This window comes from Trichophyton verrucosum (assembly GCF_000151505.1).
Source record: "Trichophyton verrucosum HKI 0517 chromosome Unknown contig00080_128.r1.exp, whole genome shotgun sequence".
NCBI classification, from domain to species: Eukaryota; Fungi; Ascomycota; class Eurotiomycetes; order Onygenales; family Arthrodermataceae; genus Trichophyton; species Trichophyton verrucosum.
Window position 1 is genome coordinate 101,458 of NW_003315589.1, and position 17,745 is coordinate 119,202.

The window sequence follows — 17,745 nt, forward strand, 5'->3', positions numbered from 1 at the left end:
TTGACAAGCGCCTGCAAAGCCACAAGTTTCTAATTATAATCCGCGTGTTTCTAAAAAAGGAAACTTAGCCGTGCCGGAAAAACTCTCGGAGAAACACCGGATAAACTTCTCAATACACTAAGCCGCATCAGGCTAGGGCGACTGTTACTCAGCCGTTTGAATTCACCACGTGACGCTTACCTCAGCACCTACGTAAGATACAAGCCTCCTTCGCCTTCTCCTCGAGCTTCAACCCGACTTCACGCAATCCTTCAGCTTTCTCTTCCTTCACCTTTTGCGCCGTCGACAGCTCCGTCTCTCGTTCGTGTCATTTTTACTGCCTGTCCTTTTATTTTCTGTTCTTTGGGCTAGCTGGATCTGCTCTCTGACCGCCGTTCCTGACGCATTTTCGGGCGCTCCTCCACCCTGCTTCCAACTTTCCGCCAGCTCACGCGCCAACGGCCGAGCAAGGTATCGCAAACGAATCGGACCTTCGCACCACGCCTCGTCAGGCTCTGATATATTTTAACAAGTTGACGTTCCTTTCCCTATTCTGCAGCGATGAACACTGCCGTGGCAGTGCCGGGGTTCGCGGACTCCTTCTGGACTCCCGATTATGCTACTGGGATTCATACCCTGTTCACAAAACTCCACCAGGGCATCGTGGAGAACCAACAGATTCTCACGATGGCCCAGATGCGTGCTGAAGCAGAGCGTGTATACGCCGCACAACTTGGTGCGATTGCTCCAGCTATTGCTCGGAAGACCGGTGGCTTCGATCGTGACGATGGTGCCAGTGTTCGCAAGGTTAGTTCCTGCTCCGGGAAACGTTGGCCCAACATTACGTCTGACATTTAGCAGGCTTTTGATTGTATGCAGAAGCAGATGGTCGAGGAGCAAGCCATCCACCAGAAAATATCGAGTAGCATTCAACAACTCGTCATCCAAGAGTTTAGTCGATGGGCAAGCGAGCATGAAGCCCGAGTCGTCACCTGCGAAAAGGCCCTCAATTTGCGACTGAAAGAATATGCCAAACAATGTGATGAGGTGAGCAGTCTTAATGAGAAGTATCTTAGCAAGTGCCGGCAGATCCACGACCGGGAACAGCAGGAGCTGTTCGCCTTCCAGGAACCCGAGAGTGCCACAGCCAGCCCGAAGCATAAACAACTAAAGGCCCCCACCATCGTGCTGCCCGATCCACTAGATGAAGACCCGGAGCCAGTGGAGTTGGGCGACATTGTCTACTCACCAGAGCAATTGAAGCAGTTACTGAAGAACATGCTGGAAACCATTCCAATGGGAGAGGTGAAAGTTCGCTTACTTGGGACGTATCTCAACACATCACTTGGATCGGACATCGTTGAATATCTCCAGAAACACTTGGGTGCCTCATCCCTCAGCTATGCGGAACGAATTGGCCAGGATATGGCCGATAATGGTTTTATTACTTCGATCGGCGCCATGGGCCCGAACCCACTCGTCAATACTACATTTACCGGTAGCTCTAGGTCTACATACCAGTGGGACAAGCGTGTTTTCCAGATGACCGGAGTACCGGAGAAGAAAAAACCACTTACTCGCTCTGGGACTACATTGAGCCGCACCAGCACTGGAACAGGAAGCGATGACAGTCCAGTCGACTCGCCTACCTTGACGGAACGTTTTGCTGCATGGAACCCCCTTAGAAATCAGCTTACTGATGAAACGCCTATGGAAATACTCAAGCGCCAGGCAGATGAGGCCAATGAACGCTACAAACATGCCGTCAAACACCTGGATGCTATCCGCTGCAAGCTCGAAGAGGAAATGTTCCACACTATGAAATTTATGCAGCAGTGTGAGCTACACCGTCTGGAGGGTATCAAAACAGTCGTTATCGATTTTTCGAGCACGATCAGCAATGTCATTCCATCTCTACAGAGCACCATGGATAGAATTGTCCTTCACCATGAGGCAATGCAGCCACAGGGTGACCTGCGTTATATGCTGGAGAATTACCGCACTGGCTCGTTTTGTCCCAAAGTGGCCGTCTACGAAAGCGGTTCAAAATCTACAGAAGGTGAGCTGCTTTATTTGCTTGTCTCCTCTTTTGAAACTCCCGTAAGGCTAACTGACATTTGGCAGAACAAACCTTTGGTGTTGATCTAGAAACATTAACAGCGGCAGAGGGCAAAAAGCGAGTTCCGGTCCTTGTTACTGGTATTCTGACATACCTTGATAGGCGTAAGTAGCCCCTGGTTCATGATGCAATCATTCAAAACGAGATTGTGGACTAAGTATTATTAGATTATCTTGACCTGGAAGGAGATGATGCCCGGCGAGCAATTTGGCTTCGAGATGTCCCTTTGACGGAAACTCATAAGCTGCGTGCTAAACTCAACAGAGGCCGTTCGGGACCAATTGTAAAGATCGACGATGAGGTGGAAGCTATTGGTGAAAAGTTACAAGAATTCGAAATGCCTGTCGTTGCGAGCGTTTTGAGACTCTACCTCTTGGAACTCCCTGGTAAATTTTACATCTCACATTTCGAGAATGATTCCTGCTAACCTTACCTAGATTCGATCGTCTCCTCTAAGCTGTACGAAATTTTCCGCACAATTTACACAACGACACGAGATACCTCCGATGAAAATCGTATCAGAGTACTTCAGAGCACTCTGGGCCAACTTCCTCTCCCCTACATTGCTACCCTAGATGCTATCACCACTCACTTCTGGCGACTCGTCGATCTTACCATTCCTGAGAACGACCAATTTTCTACCCGTGAGGAGATCTACATATCTGCCCTTGCATCGACACTGGCTCCATGCATCCTCCGTCCGCGCGTGCAGAATCATCTGTCTATGGACGAAAAGCATAGCCATCGTCTTGTCCGTGACCTCATTGTGAACCAGAAACAAATCTTCGGGGAACTTAGACGACTCTCAAGCAAGTCAAGCAGCACCGCGTCTCGACCTCGTGCTATCAGTACCGACGAAAGCAATCGACGAGCAAACATGGAAGAAAGGAACCGTGCGATTGCTAGCAGGGCTAGAGCCACGAGTCCTGCTCCGTCCCCTCGTCATCGCCGGGACCGATCTGTTGGAAGCTCTGGAAGCACCAGATTCCCGGTTAGCGTTTCCGGAGCTACTACTTCTGAACGAAAGCCGGTCCGTCAATCCCTAGAAGTACCGGATTCGTCACCAGCTCCGGTGGATACTGCACATAGTACCACTAATGGCTCAAGCGAGGGCACGCCAGCGACGGCTGAAGACACAAACACTTCTGCCGATGCTCCAACTGCTGATCGGGCATCAACACCACCATCCGCCACAACTACAACCGCCGCTTCCGCAGTACCATCATCTGTCACTAATGAAGTTAAGAAAACAGGCTCACTCTCTCGCTCTTCCCGATACAGCCATATTACCGGCATAAAGCGAGATGAAGGTGATAATTCAGGATCCGATGTTCCTCCGAAGCCTGTGGGTGTAACATTAGAGGACAAACCAATTGATGACTAGGTTTAGCCCGATCTTAGCTACCCACAGTCACCATTGACTTTCCCCTTTCTCCGTTCTCTTATCCCCGTTTCCTACCTTCTGTTTTTGTCATGATATTATGCCAAGAGCAACCGATTTAACGATATCCCAAGCAATTTTTTTACCTTCTCAACCTCAACCATTTACTTTAGCCTTAGATATGTCTTTTTGTACGATGTCTCTTTAAGATTTATATGTTTTGCGAACTTCTCACATTCTCTTTCTTGCCCCTAATGAGGCTCCATTCTAGCGGTTGATTCATCTTAGAGGCAGATCTTCCGGTAATTGCGTATGATACCCAGGAATTAACGGAACGGATCCTGTTGGCTAAATGCTACGAAAGAACGTCGTTGCTGCATCGTACAGGCTTATTACAATTGTCAATGTGGTCAACATTACTCAGCAGTAAATATATAATTATTATTATATGATATCATATACCTCTATATATTGTGATACAAAATACAAAATACCCACGGCCAAACACCAGAGCCAACCCAGCAATGAATATTCACTAGCGGAACTCCTCGCGCTGCCTATTTTCCAGCATTATCATACTTTCAGACATATTCTCGTCATCACCACCCAACGGTCTCTGCTGATAAGGTTTTAGCTGCTGCTTTTTCCTAAACAGGCCTTTAATATCCAAAGGATCAAGGATCTTCATCTTCAAAGGCCGAGTGTCCTCAAGAGTACCTTCGGGACTATCATCCTCTGCTTCCATACCGTCTGCAAGCAAATAGACGTGAGGATTACTCGGCAGAAGAACTCCTGGGTGGATCACATTGAACATGGCCGCATTGATGAACATCACAAGGGCTTCCAGACACAGGAAAGGTGCTTCTGTAGATCTAAGTGGGTGATCGATCGGAAGAAAGCTCTCTTGGGACAATTGTCAGAATACCTATCTTATGGTTTGGGGTTTGAAGAACTCGCCTGCAATATGATACCCGGACCTCGCAGCAATTAAAAGGGAAGACGCATACAAAGTGTATATGACCTTAACCCATCCGGGAGTACCCCCGGACTGCTGGTGGCTTGCTCTCCAAAATCCCCGGCTGGTGGCCCGTATCTGGAACAGTAACACAACGGCAACGAAACATGCGAACAGTGCTAGTTGTATAATAACAGCCGCCCGCACGAGGTTAACACCCAGCTTTGCTCTTGCGCTGTTGGGATCTTTGCTGTCATTTATACCAGCTCCTACCCATACCCCAATTTCTGCTAGGAAGTCGAAGAAAATAAAGGTCCTGACCGTTCGGAGTGGGGATATCGGTGCTGCATATCGAACGTAACTGAATATACGGCCACATACGAAGTAGTCTGCACCTGCATAGGTCGGGCCGGCGCCGATAGTGAACATGGTGGATATTCTCCATAGTGTGCGCGGGTCTCCTATCTTGAGAGCGCTTAGCGATCGAGTGACAAAGCCGATACTTGAAAATGTTGTGCCGAGGACAAACGGCATGGTGAATTTCTGTGGTCGGGTGGCTCTTGGAATTGTAACGTTAGTATTGCTTCAGTGTTATGATTGGAGATAGAAAAGTCGACGATGGGAACTTTCGTGAACCCACTTGTACTGATATTCATGGAGGAAAGACGATGCAATGTATAGAATTGCAAATATGATAGCGGCCGGCTTGCTGGGGAGGTAGTGGTATAGCTCTCTCAGTGTGTCTTCCTTGCTCGACATGATGATAATCTTGTGTTTGTTTTTATAGTTGAGTATTGGCAGGCAACTGTATGAGTAGGACGATTTGGCTCGAGATCTGTAGATCAATAAATGAATTCTATCATGTATATTCGAATAAATTGATGGACAAACCAAGTATACTTAGATACACTACTCAGAGCCGCGGATAAAACTGGGGCGGCGGAAGCTTATTTGAAAGCCTTGGCCAGCGAAACTTCCTAAAGGGGAAATTTCGCGGGAGCTTAACTTTAAATATATCACGTGATATTGCATCGAAAAACACAGCCTCATGGCACTTTTCTAGTCTCAAGCGCTTTGTTCATGGGTTTGTATGTAAAGCAGATGGCTATGAATTACCTAAAAGAGAGAATAATACGAAATGGCTTAGAATAAAACCTGCAGAGTTTATATAAAACTAACTTTTCGATTCACACTTTGAGTACTCCACAGGCCAGGGATTGAATGTACAGGATTGACGCTGAAAACAAAGAATAGGTAAGATACAAGACCAAAACCCCTACCGAACGCCAATGCTAGAGAAAATACTCCGTATTAACACATGCATCGCCATAAATAACCATGACGTGGATAATTATACATTAATAATGATTAAAATTCTTCAATACTCGTCGGTGGCCAGCAAGGCTTTGAGAATGGCCTCGCCAGGCCCAGAGATTTGACTTTGAACCTCTTTTTCTCCGACGAGGCACACAAGACCACTGTCATCTGTCCTTGCCATGTTCTTCACTGTGGCTGGTCTTCCACGGCCGGATTTAGATGGGGTGGAGAAGAGGCCGGACACTCCTGCTGTAGGAGAGCCGGTTCCACGGCCACGAGCATCAACTTCTCCGACTAAGCCCATGGTTTCTAGGCTGCTGATAACGTCTCTAAACTCAGTGGCGGTGAGTGGCTGGAGAACATTATCGCGCCGACAAAGTCCAGAATAGGTTTCAAACAGCTCTCTGCTGGTTGGTGCAGTAGATCGTGGCGATTTGGAGGGTGTTTTATAAACAGTGTTGGCAGTTTGCTGTTTCTTGCCAAAGGAAATCAGCGCACAAAGTGCGGCCTTTTGTTGCAGGTTCAGGTCCTGGAGTCTTTCGGTTGTGCCATTACCGAAAGTAGAGGATGTGACGCGAGCAACGTGAGCTACAGTTGCTCGTGGTGCGGTGGCAGCGGTATATTCCGTGGCAGAGGGGCTGGGGAGAGAGGTTGATGCTAGATTCTTGTTTTCCAGCAAAGGTAGCTTGGACGGACTGGTGCTAGAAGCGGAAGCGGTCTTTTGTTGGGTCTCACGCTCCAAAAGAGAGATGGTTCGGTAAACGATATCGAAGGCTTTCCTCAAGTCACCAGACTGGGAGGCAACCTTGCGAGAACAGAGCTGTATGGCAGCTGGGTGCAGGAAAGGGACCTGGCTTGCACCATCTTGGGCTTCTTTGGGTAGCAAAGAGCGAAGGCGAGTAGTGATAACATCAGCAATTTGTGTTGGGGTATATGGAAGGAATGGAAGTAGATGAGGTTTCAGATTCTTTGCCTTTAGGCGAGGTAGGAGTCGATCTGTCAAGTCAAGTGCGTTCGCAATTCCAATCAGGATAAGACGCGAGGACTTGTGCAGAGACCACTCGAAAAGCTTGTACAGGATCTCGATGTCTCCCGACAAGAGATGGTCGATTTCATCCAGAATGACTAGGTAGAGAGGACCAGCTGACTTCTTCGAGATGAACATTGCTTCTAGGCGCTCCACCTCACTCTTTTTGAACACACTGGTGTTCTCAGACAAGTCTTCTATGAGATTGCCGTAGATATCTCGTGCAGAGGTTAGGCTGGCACAGTTGACATTGGCAATCTTGATTCCGTCGACAGACTTCTCGAGATCCCGCGAAACTTCGTCGATGAGAGCAGTTTTCCCCGTTCCAGGTGGTCCGCTTACGTAGATGCACCCGCCTTTTCTCGAGTCTACCGACCCTTGAATAAAGCTTTTCATCTCCCTGGTCTCATTTTCTCGTCCAACAAGCTGGCCTGGGTTGGCACTTCTGGTGAAAAGCTGTTTGGCAGTGGTGAAGACGGAACGAGTGGTCTTTGGTGTGGATGGAGTACGAGGAGTTCGAGGAGTCAAGGGCTTCCCCCCGACCAGCACCCTGTGTTTTGGAGTAACTGGAAGAAAAACATTTTTATATCTCTGGGTTGTTGGAGTGCTGAACTCGACAGGTTGAACATTTTCGTCTGCCAACAAAATTAGCCAGGCGCTTCCACCAGGGACCACAGGCAATGGAAGACTAGAAAGAAGTTAACTCACCATTATCGTCGTGAACTGCTGTCCTGCTGGTCGTCTTGTCACCGTCAATACGTTTCGTCCGTACGTTACGGCTTGGAGTGTTTGCATCGCTGGGGCGCTTGCGGGTGATGGGCGACCGGGAGCTGGAGCGTTTTTGGCTTGTCGACGTTATAAAGGGGTCCTCCTCATCTGTATAGATCTTCTTGCTTGCCCTTGCCAGACGTTTGCTCGGAGATCGTAAAGAAGGTGCATCTACAGTAGGAAATTCGCGTTAGATATGGAGGAAGAAGCGCTTTGAGGCCAGAGCCGGCATGCAATTACCTGGCGACTCGAGAGCAGTCCTCTGTCGTTTCCCTAGAACAGCAGAAGCCATGGCTAAGCTAGGAGCGAGGGTGGTGTAGGAAGCGAGAGGTGCGTGGACGAGAGGTCTGGTTGCTGAATTGGCAAAGCAGCAGGAGAGAGCGTGGTGACGGGAGAAGTACTGGTGGAGTGCGAGCAGAGGTACCTGCACAAGTACCTTTTCATCAAGGCGGAAGTCACTTTTTTCTTGGGACGCGGTTGCGGGAAGCGCGCGCGCCGAAGCCTTAAAGTGGCAAGAAGGCGCGACTCTCGAGCGCGACGCGATGGCGACGGAAAGAGAAGGTGAGCCGAGTCAGTCTTGGCAGGCACACTCCCGAAGAGGAAAGCAGTAGGCGGAGGGGCCATTCTTCCGCTCCGGAACTAATCAGGAAATCCCGGAACTGAATGGCGGACTGCAGAGACCAGAGACGCAGCTTTTGTGCACAATTTTATGCGGCTCTTGGCAATAGTGATGACTAATGAAAGCCACGTGACTAATGAGCTCTGACTAAGCTGAACCTTGGCGCTAACGGGGCGGAATATCTTAAGCGCGGCCCGCTTGACGCTCCCGGCCTTGGCGCGCTTCTTCCCTTTTGCGAGTGATGCTTGTTTTTCTTTTCTTCGGCTTATCAAAATCATCGGAAGAGAGGCTAAACACGCAGACTAGTTGGTGCCTGGCGGTTTTCCTTATTGACATAAATTACACCCAGGGAATCCCAGGTTGTTATCCTGAGCAGCAGACATCTTATCTTTCCGTCCTTGAGAGTGCAATTTGCCAACCTCCCCTCCCCGATCGTTAATATTACCCCACGCTTCATACCTACCGATCTACCTTACGAGCACCTTTCCATCGAAGCTGATATACAGAGTTGGGTCATTTCGGTTTTACGCTATCTCATCTATACCTTACTTGCGCCCTGCCCGGAACGGGCCGCCGACGTCATCATGGCCGACACGACCGTGGCCCAGTTCGTAGAGATTACGGGAGCCTCTCCGGAGGTCGCTGCCCAGTACCTACAACTGGCAGATAGCAATATTGAGAGCGCCATGCAGCTTTATTTTGAGAACGGGGGCAACCCTATCGAACCTACTGCGGCCTCATCCGCTCCACAGTCATCGACAAGGCCTGGACGATCAACCGGTTACCAAGATGGGGATGGAGTGATACACCTAGATTCTGACGATGAGAATAGTGGAGGTGTTCCTGTGGGCCAAGAGGGAGCTGCCCAGGCGGCTGGTGACACCTTTGATGCAGACCTGGAGATGGCGAGAAGATTACAGCAAGAGTTTTACACTGGTGGTGACCCGACAGATAATGTTCGGGCGCCGATAGAGAGAAGGACGGAGACCCTCGTAGGACCAGAGCTTGATGATGGATTCCAGCCAGATATAATGGAGCATCTACACTCAAGAGCGGCTCGTAGAGGTAGGTTAACATCCTGGTATTTCTTGATCCGTGGGCATGGCTAACGGCTGGAACAGCAGGTCGACCCGGAATCTTTAACCAGAGAGATGTTGATCGCTCCATCTGGACCGAAGATGCGGATGGGTCAAGCTCAAACATCCTTGCACGCGCAACCGGAGGCGCTTCTGAGGCGTCGTCCAAGGCCAACATGCTTGCTGAGATGTACCGCCCTCCTTTTGAACTCATGTCCCGCCTACCTTGGGACCTTGCACGAGACGAAGGCCGGGAAAAGATGAAGTGGCTGCTGGTCAATATCCAAGACTCGTCGATTTTTGACTGCCAACTATTAAATCGAGATCTGTGGAAGAACGAGGGTGTCAAGGAGACGATAAGAGCACACTTCTTGTTTATGCAATATTCCAAAGATGACCCGCGCGGCGCCCAGTATATTCAGTACTATTTCCCCGGCCACGACGTAGCCGACAACTACCCGCACATTGCCATCGTCGACCCACGGACCGGCGAGCAGGTGAAGACTTGGAGTGGCCCACCCGTAGTCAAGGCCCCCGACTTTTTGATGCAGCTACACGAGTTTCTCGATAGATACAGTCTCGACCATAACGTCCGCAACCCAGTCGCAAAACGGAAGCCAGAAGTCACTCCTCAGTCAAAGATAGACACGATGACTGAGGAAGAAATGCTAGACATGGCATTAAAGAACAGTCTTGTGGGCCAGGAACCAACCAAAGCAGAAGACCCAGACGATCTGACTCGAAGTATCGGGGATATCAAGGGCAAAGGCAAGGCTACTGATACTGGCGAAACGGGTGATGCGGACATGTTTAACGGACAGGATGATGAGGAGCCATCATCCTCAGATTCACCATTTTTCAAGATACCCTCTGACAAGCCACATACTGAACCAGCTGCAGATCCAGCAACTACCACTAGAATCCAGTTCCGCCACTCGTCAGGCCGTGTAATTCGACGGTTTGCACTCTCAGACCCTGTCCAGCGGCTCTACGAATGGCTCAAAGCATCGCCTTTGGAAGACAAGCATGGCGTGGAGTTTGAACTTGTATCCATGGGCCAGAATCTAATATCCTTACTTGACAAGACCATCGAAGAGGCCGGTCTTAAAAACGGAACAGTCATGGTTGGCTTTATTGAAGACTAGATAGGATATTCCTTTTGACGCCCGTTATTATTCCTTTCTCCTGATGCAAGATGATACGTATACACCTGATGATACCACGGCTGAACACTATACCTCACAGTTTATAACCCCGTCTTCACTTGCAAGCATCATCCGCAGATATATTCTTAAGCGGTCTAATTCAACTTATGGGCTTTACTTCTTCTCTATCCACCAGATGGTCCTTGGTATGTCCGGTGGGTTGATGATGATATGTACGGGAGAACTGCATATTTGTGCTCTCTCTCCCCCTTCCTGCCGCCCCTTTCTTCCATCAAAGCATTATGATATCCATAGGTAGATAAAAGGAAGCAATAAAGACATTCATTCCAGTTGAAGCTGATTCTGCCAGTAGCACAAATACAAATGGGCAGCTGGCTGTGTGAGTGTTGGGTCTTCGAGCTTGCCTTGTTTTCTGTGGCAGGTAAACATCGGAGAATCCCCTTTTCTCCCTGTCTGCACATCTGCCCCTCTTCTCCTCTGCCTCTTTTCAACCTCACTTCTGACATCTCACCACCCAACGCGAGATTATCTCTGTCACTAAAAGCTATTAGGAAACTGCTGTGCGTGAGTGTACTCCATGCCCATTGTGTGTTGAGTGTTATCAACCCCATTACCGCGCCCTTTAGCTAATTATACTAACCAGCGCTTAGAACGCGTCTTTCTCATAGATAGGCAAAGAGAACACAGAGCTCCTGTGAAAGCAATCCTTCATCATATATACCTCTGTATACCAGTCCAGCAGACATCAATGCCTGGAGACAACGGCTTAGCCATGAGCAGGACAGCATCTTCCTCCAGCATCCAGGTGGCGGATCTCTCAGGGCCACCACCAACACCAGCCTTAGTTCCTCCAGCAAAGGCAAAGAGCGTGTCTCCAGCTCCCGATGTATCCCCAAAGCCTTTGCCGGCCGAAGGAGCTGGAGCCGGAGAAGCAGAAGACGGGCCAGGTGCTGAGAAGTTCATCATGCATCCCACCAGCGTATATATTGTCATCTCAGAGCCCAAACACCAGAGTGAGAAGTTCCACTGGGGTATCATTGTGGCCCGCGGCCAACAGGAAGGCGTTCTCTACCACCTCGTCTTCGATGGCAGCCGGTGGGAGCTGAAAATCGAAGAGAACAAGGATATCTCTGCGGACAAGGCCGTCATCCTCTTACTGAAAGTTGGAGACGTGCCTGAAGTCTCTCGGCAATGGATCGAAGCTATTCAGGAGTGCATCACCACTGCAAATGTCCCCCGAGCCACCATGGGAGATATTTCCTGCCGTACCTTTGCCCTGGCTGCCACCTACGAGCTGGGCAATGGCGGCTTCATCAAGATATACCCGAACTGGAACAAAGTGAAGGGTATCGAGAGAGAGGCGTATCAGTTTGCCTGGCATGCCGGCAACCTTGGACGCCGTCTGGTAGTTGCTAGCCAATGGAGTGGCCTTTGAGTGGTCTATATGGTGATGACCTTAACGGTATAACTATAAAGAGGCCGCAGTGCAGGGGCTGATATGCAGCATCAGCCACATATAACTATATGACTTACGATAGATATATACATTACCAGAGCTGCTAGAAGGGATAAAGGGGGTTTATAAAGGGATGGACAATGGTCAAACAGCTGGCTATGAGGATGGTGTTTTTCTTACTGTTAGCTATTCACAGTGTTATCTAGTTATTAGCCAGCTATCTGCGGCATGAAGACGACTCTATTTATTCTTATCTCAACGTCAGTCTATCGGCCTCACTTCAATACCAAGCAGTATCCTGCTATCTGCACCTCCATCCACACCTATATCTGCCTTATGTATCAACCCAACAGCCTCTATGGCAGCTCTATATCCTGGCTCTGCAGACTGATTGGCCGGTCCTGTTGCTGGGCCGGCCAGCGAGCAGCGCCTTTTCCCGCGAAAAGATGCGGCTTCGAGGAAAAACAACAACAACAACAACAAAACAACCAACCAAACATTCGTCCTGCGACCAAACACACCCGCCTTTACCACCTTTGCCCTGTTCGTGGCATAGAATTGACCGTCTAGGCGGCCGACACGTCGCTCTCTAGCTTTTCGACGAGCCGCCATCGTCCTCCTTTCTACCGGTTGGGCGTTGTTTTGGTGGTGCCGCTCCCCCCACACTCCACTCGCGCTGCACGATAATCGGATAAAAACACCAAAATTACTCGAAGAATCCGGGAGATAGAAAGGAAAAGAAGAAAAAGAAAGAACCGAGAGAAGCAAGAATACCTTTCCACGCACGCCGTTGTGATAGCTGTCGACGGCTCTACCACATCTTCTCGCAGCCTGGAGTGAGCGTCCGTCATGATGGAGGGCGCCCTCGACCCTGAAACACTCTACACAAAGCAGAACTGCATCGGTATATCCCCCCTCTCTCAGAACCCGGAATCCGTTTGCAGAGACGGCTATCTAACGTATCCTTCTTTTCGTTAGGCGGAGGAAGCTTTGGGAGGGTTTACAAGGGGTATGGTTCCCTGTGCGCTTGTCTATTGAGATACCGGACAATATAACTGACGTGATTTGTACCCTCACAGAGTCGACAAGAGAACCGGTCAATCAGTTGCGATCAAGATCATCGACGTCGAAAATGCAGACGATGAAGTCGAGGATATCATACAGGAGATATCGATCCTGTCAGAGCTCAATTCCCCCCATGTCACGAAGTACCACGGCTCATTCCTCAAAGGATCGGACCTTTGGATCATAATGGAATTCTGCTCGGGAGGGAGCTGCTCAGATTTGATGCGTGCAGGGCGCATATCGGAGGAATATATCATGATTATCCTTAGAGAACTGCTTTTGGGGCTCGATTACTTGCATAATGACAATAAACTACACCGTGATGTTAAAGGTATGCCCGACAAAAGCTTCATATAAGTGACATTTCCTTTTGCTAACTCGCATATGTAGCTGCAAATGTGTTACTTACGGCCAGCGGACAGGTCAAGCTGGCTGACTTTGGCGTTTCCGGTCAACTTTCCGCTACAATGACCAAGAAAAACACCTTTGTTGGAACCCCCTTTTGGATGGCCCCGGAGGTCATCAAACAGTCGGGGTACGACCACAAGGCTGATATCTGGTCACTGGGTATTACGGCGATTGAATTAGCTATGGGCGAGCCACCACTTTCCGATATCCATCCCATGAAAGTCCTCTTTCTCATTCCAAAGAACGCCCCGCCCACTCTCCAAGGTGCTTTCAGCAAATCATTCAAGGACTTTGTTGATCTTTGTTTACGACGTGACCCAAGAGAACGGCCGAGCGCAAAGGAGTTACTTAGGCATCCGTTCGTGAAACGAGCAAAGAAGACGACGTATTTGACCGAACTCATAGAGCGGTATGAACGGTGGTTTGCAAAGAATGGCAATCGACTTCCAGATGATGACGAAGACGATGCATATCACCAGCAAGAGCAAAACCAACCTGCCATGGCTGGAGGTGATGATGATTTATGGGATTTTGGCACCGTACGCCCTGCTGGAGGAAATAGAGCTGCGGGACTGCGTGCCATGAATGAAGCTGCAGCAAACGCAAGAGCACAAGTTCCCAACATGCACTCTCGTGCTCAGTCAAGCAGCGGCTGTCTTCCTACATCTCAGGAAAACATACCCAGAAAGATGTCGAAAGAAACTGTCAAGAATCCCCCGTCACCGCAAAGACGGAATTTCCCCTCAGAAACACCCCCGGCAACGCCAAATAGTCAAGTATCTCGGGTACCTCTGCCAACGCCCCAGGTTCCTCAGACACAAACACCGAGACAGTCATCTTACCATGATCAAGTAAAGACACCCCTAGGTTTCGGGAAACCACAACCTCCGTTGCCAGCGCAAGAGGAGGAAAGCTCAAGTACACATGATTACGATCGAGCCCTCCAACGGTCACTGGCACAGGATCTTAATTTCTTGAAGCTGGCAGAGTCTCCCAACAACACACCTACACAACCTCCCCCGAAACCTCCGGCCCCAGAACAAATTCATAGGAAGCCCGCCCCGATGCAACTACCAGAAATACCACCTTTTAAGGGAGCATCGAGTTCGCCAACACCTCAAGCTTCCAAGCCTCCGGGGCAATACCCTGCAGCGCCTCTCTCGGCCCATCCTTCATCTACTCCTTCATCATACCAACAACAGCAACACCCGCTTCCCTCTACCCGTCCCCAGCCACCAGTCCCGTCAACACCAGAACGCAGTCCTACTCATCAAAGTTCGCGCGACTCGCTAGACTCCGTCTCCTCTCAATCCACCGTTCATTTCTCTTCTCAAGATCAACCCAATCCTAATGAACCGATTACCGCGCTAAATGGTGTTATACTACCAGCTTTAGAAGCTGCTCTCCATCGCCGAACCTATGCCCTCAATTCCATGTGTCGAGTTCAACCAGGTACCCCAGTCAGCCAACGACCATCTACAGAGCAAGTACAACGCCAAGTATACGCCCACGAAAAGCTCAAGAGGCTGGTAATCAAAGCTGCAGGCATCTTAAAGGAGATTGAACGATGGGATAACGAAGCACCACTGGGCATGGGTGGGGACATCAATGCCTTCCTTGAAGGATTTTTAGAAGAAGTCCTCGTCCGCGTTGAGCCGGAGGAAGACCCCTCTGAATGATCGATTCGACATCGCCATATTTCTTTCTCATTTCCTTGGGTGTGAGGTGTTTTACCTATTTTCTGCCTGGGAGTTTGGTTATTTCCCTGGCTGCTTCCTGGCTCTTTTGCTCTACGACGTTCCCTGCGTATTTTGGTTTCCTTTCCCCACCAGCTTTCGTGAGTGTTTTATGCGAGCATGAAATAGCCTGATCCTGATATGTGCTTATGTTTTTAGCTATGCTTATGATTCAGATATGATAAACGAAGAAAGAAATATATCACCCGTTCATACACTTTTTGCACAGAGTCCATCAAGCACACCAGTCGAGTTTATTACTTTTTTTGGATACGGGATCAGCAACAAGCCTCGTTTTTCTGGCGGGAGCTAATGCAGAATTAACTTGGCTTGATAAAGTTACTCGTAAGACTATACGAGACATACCCTAAACAGGCACATTTTCGCAAAGAAGCTCCCTCAACGAGGCCGTGAGTGTTTTCATACTTATGGACGAGCAATTTCAACTGGCCCTCCTTATGAAAATGAAGGCCAATGTTTCACTCTTAGACCTCATTACATTTCCACGTCATGGTGGCTCAGCGAAAGTTAATTTAACCATCAAGTCATCTCTCCCATGGTGTGTCTTAAATACCTCGAGTGATAGCTCAGGAATGGTACTCAACCTACAAGGCCGTCTACTTATACCCTACTTTTTACTATCTGCTTTCTGGCGACCAAATCGGCTGGAAATGTCCCTATCGGCTCTCAGCCTCCTGGCTATTTTTGCTTTCCATGCCCTAGGTGATACTCCTCCCCAATTCACCAGGAGCTTTCCGCCAGTCGACTTGGGATATGCGATCCATAAACCCACATATATCAATATCACTACTTCTGGTCTTGCGGTTGCAAAATACAATAATATCCGCTATGCCCAGCCACCAGTAGGTGAGCTTCGGTTCCGCAAGCCAAAGACACCCCCGCCACAGGCGGACGGTATACAAGACGGCACTCAATACCCTTCTACGGACTGTGTCAGCAGTGCCTATCCTGGAGTTCCGTTTCCAGGGCGAAATGGGACTACCTGGGGCCAGGAAGATTGCTTGTTCTTGAACGTGCAGGTACCAGAAGGTGTTAAGGAAGGTGATCGGGTTCCCGTCCTGCACTGGATTCACGGAAGTGGATATGCATTCGGAAGCAAGGATACCATAGGTATTACCGTGGACCCAGAGGGCCTGTTTGATAAATTGCAGAGAGATGGCGAGAAGTTCGTTTTCGTTACGAGTAACTACCGGTATGTTTTTCTTATGATGAGCCCTCGAAAAGGGATAACCTCTAACGGTATTTATAGTCTCGGTCTTTACGGGTGGATGTCCAGTCCTGAAGAGGATATGACCGCCAACATTGGGCTGCACGATAGCCTTGCTGCGGTGCAATGGACAAAGGAACACATATCAAAATTCGGTGGTGATTCTGACAGGGTTACAGTCATTGGACAGAGTGCAGGAGCCGGTATAATTAACCTTATGTTGACTTCCTATGGCGGGAAGGGTGACCTTCCGTTTTCCCAGGTACGTCTGATACCTTTGTAATGTGCGTTTTATACATTTGTTAACATGACCTAAAAATGATAGGCGGTTGTCCAATCTCCAGCAATTATGCCCCGGAGAGATGTAGCTTCCCGCAGACAAGACGTTTACAACCAGGTTCTCAAATCCACGAATTGTACCAACCCTACCTGTCTTAGAGCCGCTTCACCGGAAGTTCTTAAAGCAGCAAACCACCATCTGATAGTTGAAGTGCCAACCGGAACCGGAGGGGCCTCGTTCGGTCCTGGTGTTGGGTTCTCTCCCCTAGTTGATGGAGATATTGTCCCGGATGAACCTATGATCCTCCTCGAACAGGGAAGATACCATAAGGAAGTAAAGCGAGTCATAGCCGCAAATACCGCGTTCGAGGGAAATGGTCTTAGTTCTGATACCAATATGCCTGACGGATTCCCCGACTACGTTCGAATAAACTTTCCTACTGCAAGTAATGAGACCGTCCAGCGAATTCAAAACCTATTCCCCTATCCACCTGGCAAGCCCGAAATGCTAGCATGGGACTGGATCACCTCTGTTGTGTTTGCATGCCATTCGACCAGTATTGCAAAGGCATACGGATCTAAAGCTTACCGATATGTGATGCGTATTCCTCCGGCAACTCATGCCTTAGATCTACTCTGTAGGTTTTATGGAAATTCCATATTCTTTTCATGATACTGATAATATCTCGCCTCTAGATTTCTTCTTCGTCGATAATACAACAACTCCAGTTTTAAGTGAGGTTACGGCAAGGCAAGCTCAAGGATATCTAGGCCAATTCATTCATGGCAAAGATCAGAAGAATGGTTCACTTCCTTCGCTTGGCCATGAACCCACACCAGCATGGGTACCTTACGGCTCACGATTTCACACCATGGACATTGTTGAACACGGATTTGAGCTCAAAACCGACCCTTGGGAAACAAACGGAATTTGTCGAACCTTACTTGATATCATTAAAGATCCCAGGAATGGCAATTAGCTTCAACAGGGGTACATATGATGGTGTTATCTTCTATGGAGGGGTACTAGGTTCATAATGGCCTATTCTTATATTTGAAAGCCAACGGAAAGCTGCTAGCAGAGGTGGGTTCTTCCAGAGGCCTTGGACGGGATTTGATATAGAGCTGAAAATTTCCAGTGGTAGGGTGAGGTTGATGCAAATGCA

At 49.0% G+C, this 17,745-nt stretch overlaps 7 protein-coding genes across 7 annotated transcripts; 5 read left to right on the forward strand and 2 right to left on the reverse strand.

The window, feature by feature from the left end:
• Positions 1-540: 540 nt before the first annotated feature.
• On the forward strand, positions 541-3,482 carry TRV_00748 (uncharacterized protein; the record flags this gene model as incomplete). Its single annotated transcript, XM_003025044.1, has 5 exons — positions 541-786; positions 838-2,038; positions 2,104-2,202; positions 2,266-2,484; positions 2,536-3,482. 5 exons carry the CDS (start codon positions 541-543, stop codon positions 3,480-3,482), a joined length of 2,712 nt encoding a protein of 903 aa, XP_003025090.1.
• Positions 3,483-4,014: 532 nt separating this feature from the next.
• TRV_00749 (RTA1 domain protein, putative) lies at positions 4,015-5,193 on the reverse strand (the record flags this gene model as incomplete). Its single annotated transcript, XM_003025045.1, has 3 exons — positions 4,015-4,351; positions 4,487-4,993; positions 5,075-5,193. The coding sequence occupies 3 exons, from the start codon at positions 5,191-5,193 to the stop codon at positions 4,015-4,017; spliced, it is 963 nt and encodes a 320-aa protein (XP_003025091.1).
• A 619-nt stretch (positions 5,194-5,812) lies between these two features.
• Positions 5,813-7,838, reverse strand: TRV_00750 (uncharacterized protein; the record flags this gene model as incomplete). The annotated part of the gene is made up of 3 exons (XM_003025046.1): positions 5,813-7,413; positions 7,487-7,717; positions 7,787-7,838. The coding sequence occupies 3 exons, from the start codon at positions 7,836-7,838 to the stop codon at positions 5,813-5,815; spliced, it is 1,884 nt and encodes a 627-aa protein (XP_003025092.1).
• A 911-nt stretch (positions 7,839-8,749) lies between these two features.
• On the forward strand, positions 8,750-10,386 carry TRV_00751 (uncharacterized protein; the record flags this gene model as incomplete). Its single annotated transcript, XM_003025047.1, has 2 exons — positions 8,750-9,230; positions 9,287-10,386. The coding sequence occupies 2 exons, from the start codon at positions 8,750-8,752 to the stop codon at positions 10,384-10,386; spliced, it is 1,581 nt and encodes a 526-aa protein (XP_003025093.1).
• Positions 10,387-11,155: 769 nt separating this feature from the next.
• Positions 11,156-11,842, forward strand: TRV_00752 (uncharacterized protein; the record flags this gene model as incomplete). The annotated part of the gene is made up of 1 exon (XM_003025048.1): positions 11,156-11,842. One exon carries the CDS (start codon positions 11,156-11,158, stop codon positions 11,840-11,842), a length of 687 nt encoding a protein of 228 aa, XP_003025094.1.
• An 873-nt stretch (positions 11,843-12,715) lies between these two features.
• On the forward strand, positions 12,716-15,015 carry TRV_00753 (Ste20-like serine/threonine protein kinase, putative; the record flags this gene model as incomplete). The annotated part of the gene is made up of 3 exons (XM_003025049.1): positions 12,716-12,822; positions 12,943-13,259; positions 13,319-15,015. 3 exons carry the CDS (start codon positions 12,716-12,718, stop codon positions 15,013-15,015), a joined length of 2,121 nt encoding a protein of 706 aa, XP_003025095.1.
• Positions 15,016-15,536: 521 nt separating this feature from the next.
• Positions 15,537-17,559, forward strand: TRV_00754 (uncharacterized protein; the record flags this gene model as incomplete). Its single annotated transcript, XM_003025050.1, has 4 exons — positions 15,537-16,285; positions 16,370-16,562; positions 16,626-17,217; positions 17,276-17,559. 4 exons carry the CDS (start codon positions 15,537-15,539, stop codon positions 17,557-17,559), a joined length of 1,818 nt encoding a protein of 605 aa, XP_003025096.1.
• Between the last annotated feature and the right edge of the window lie 186 nt (positions 17,560-17,745).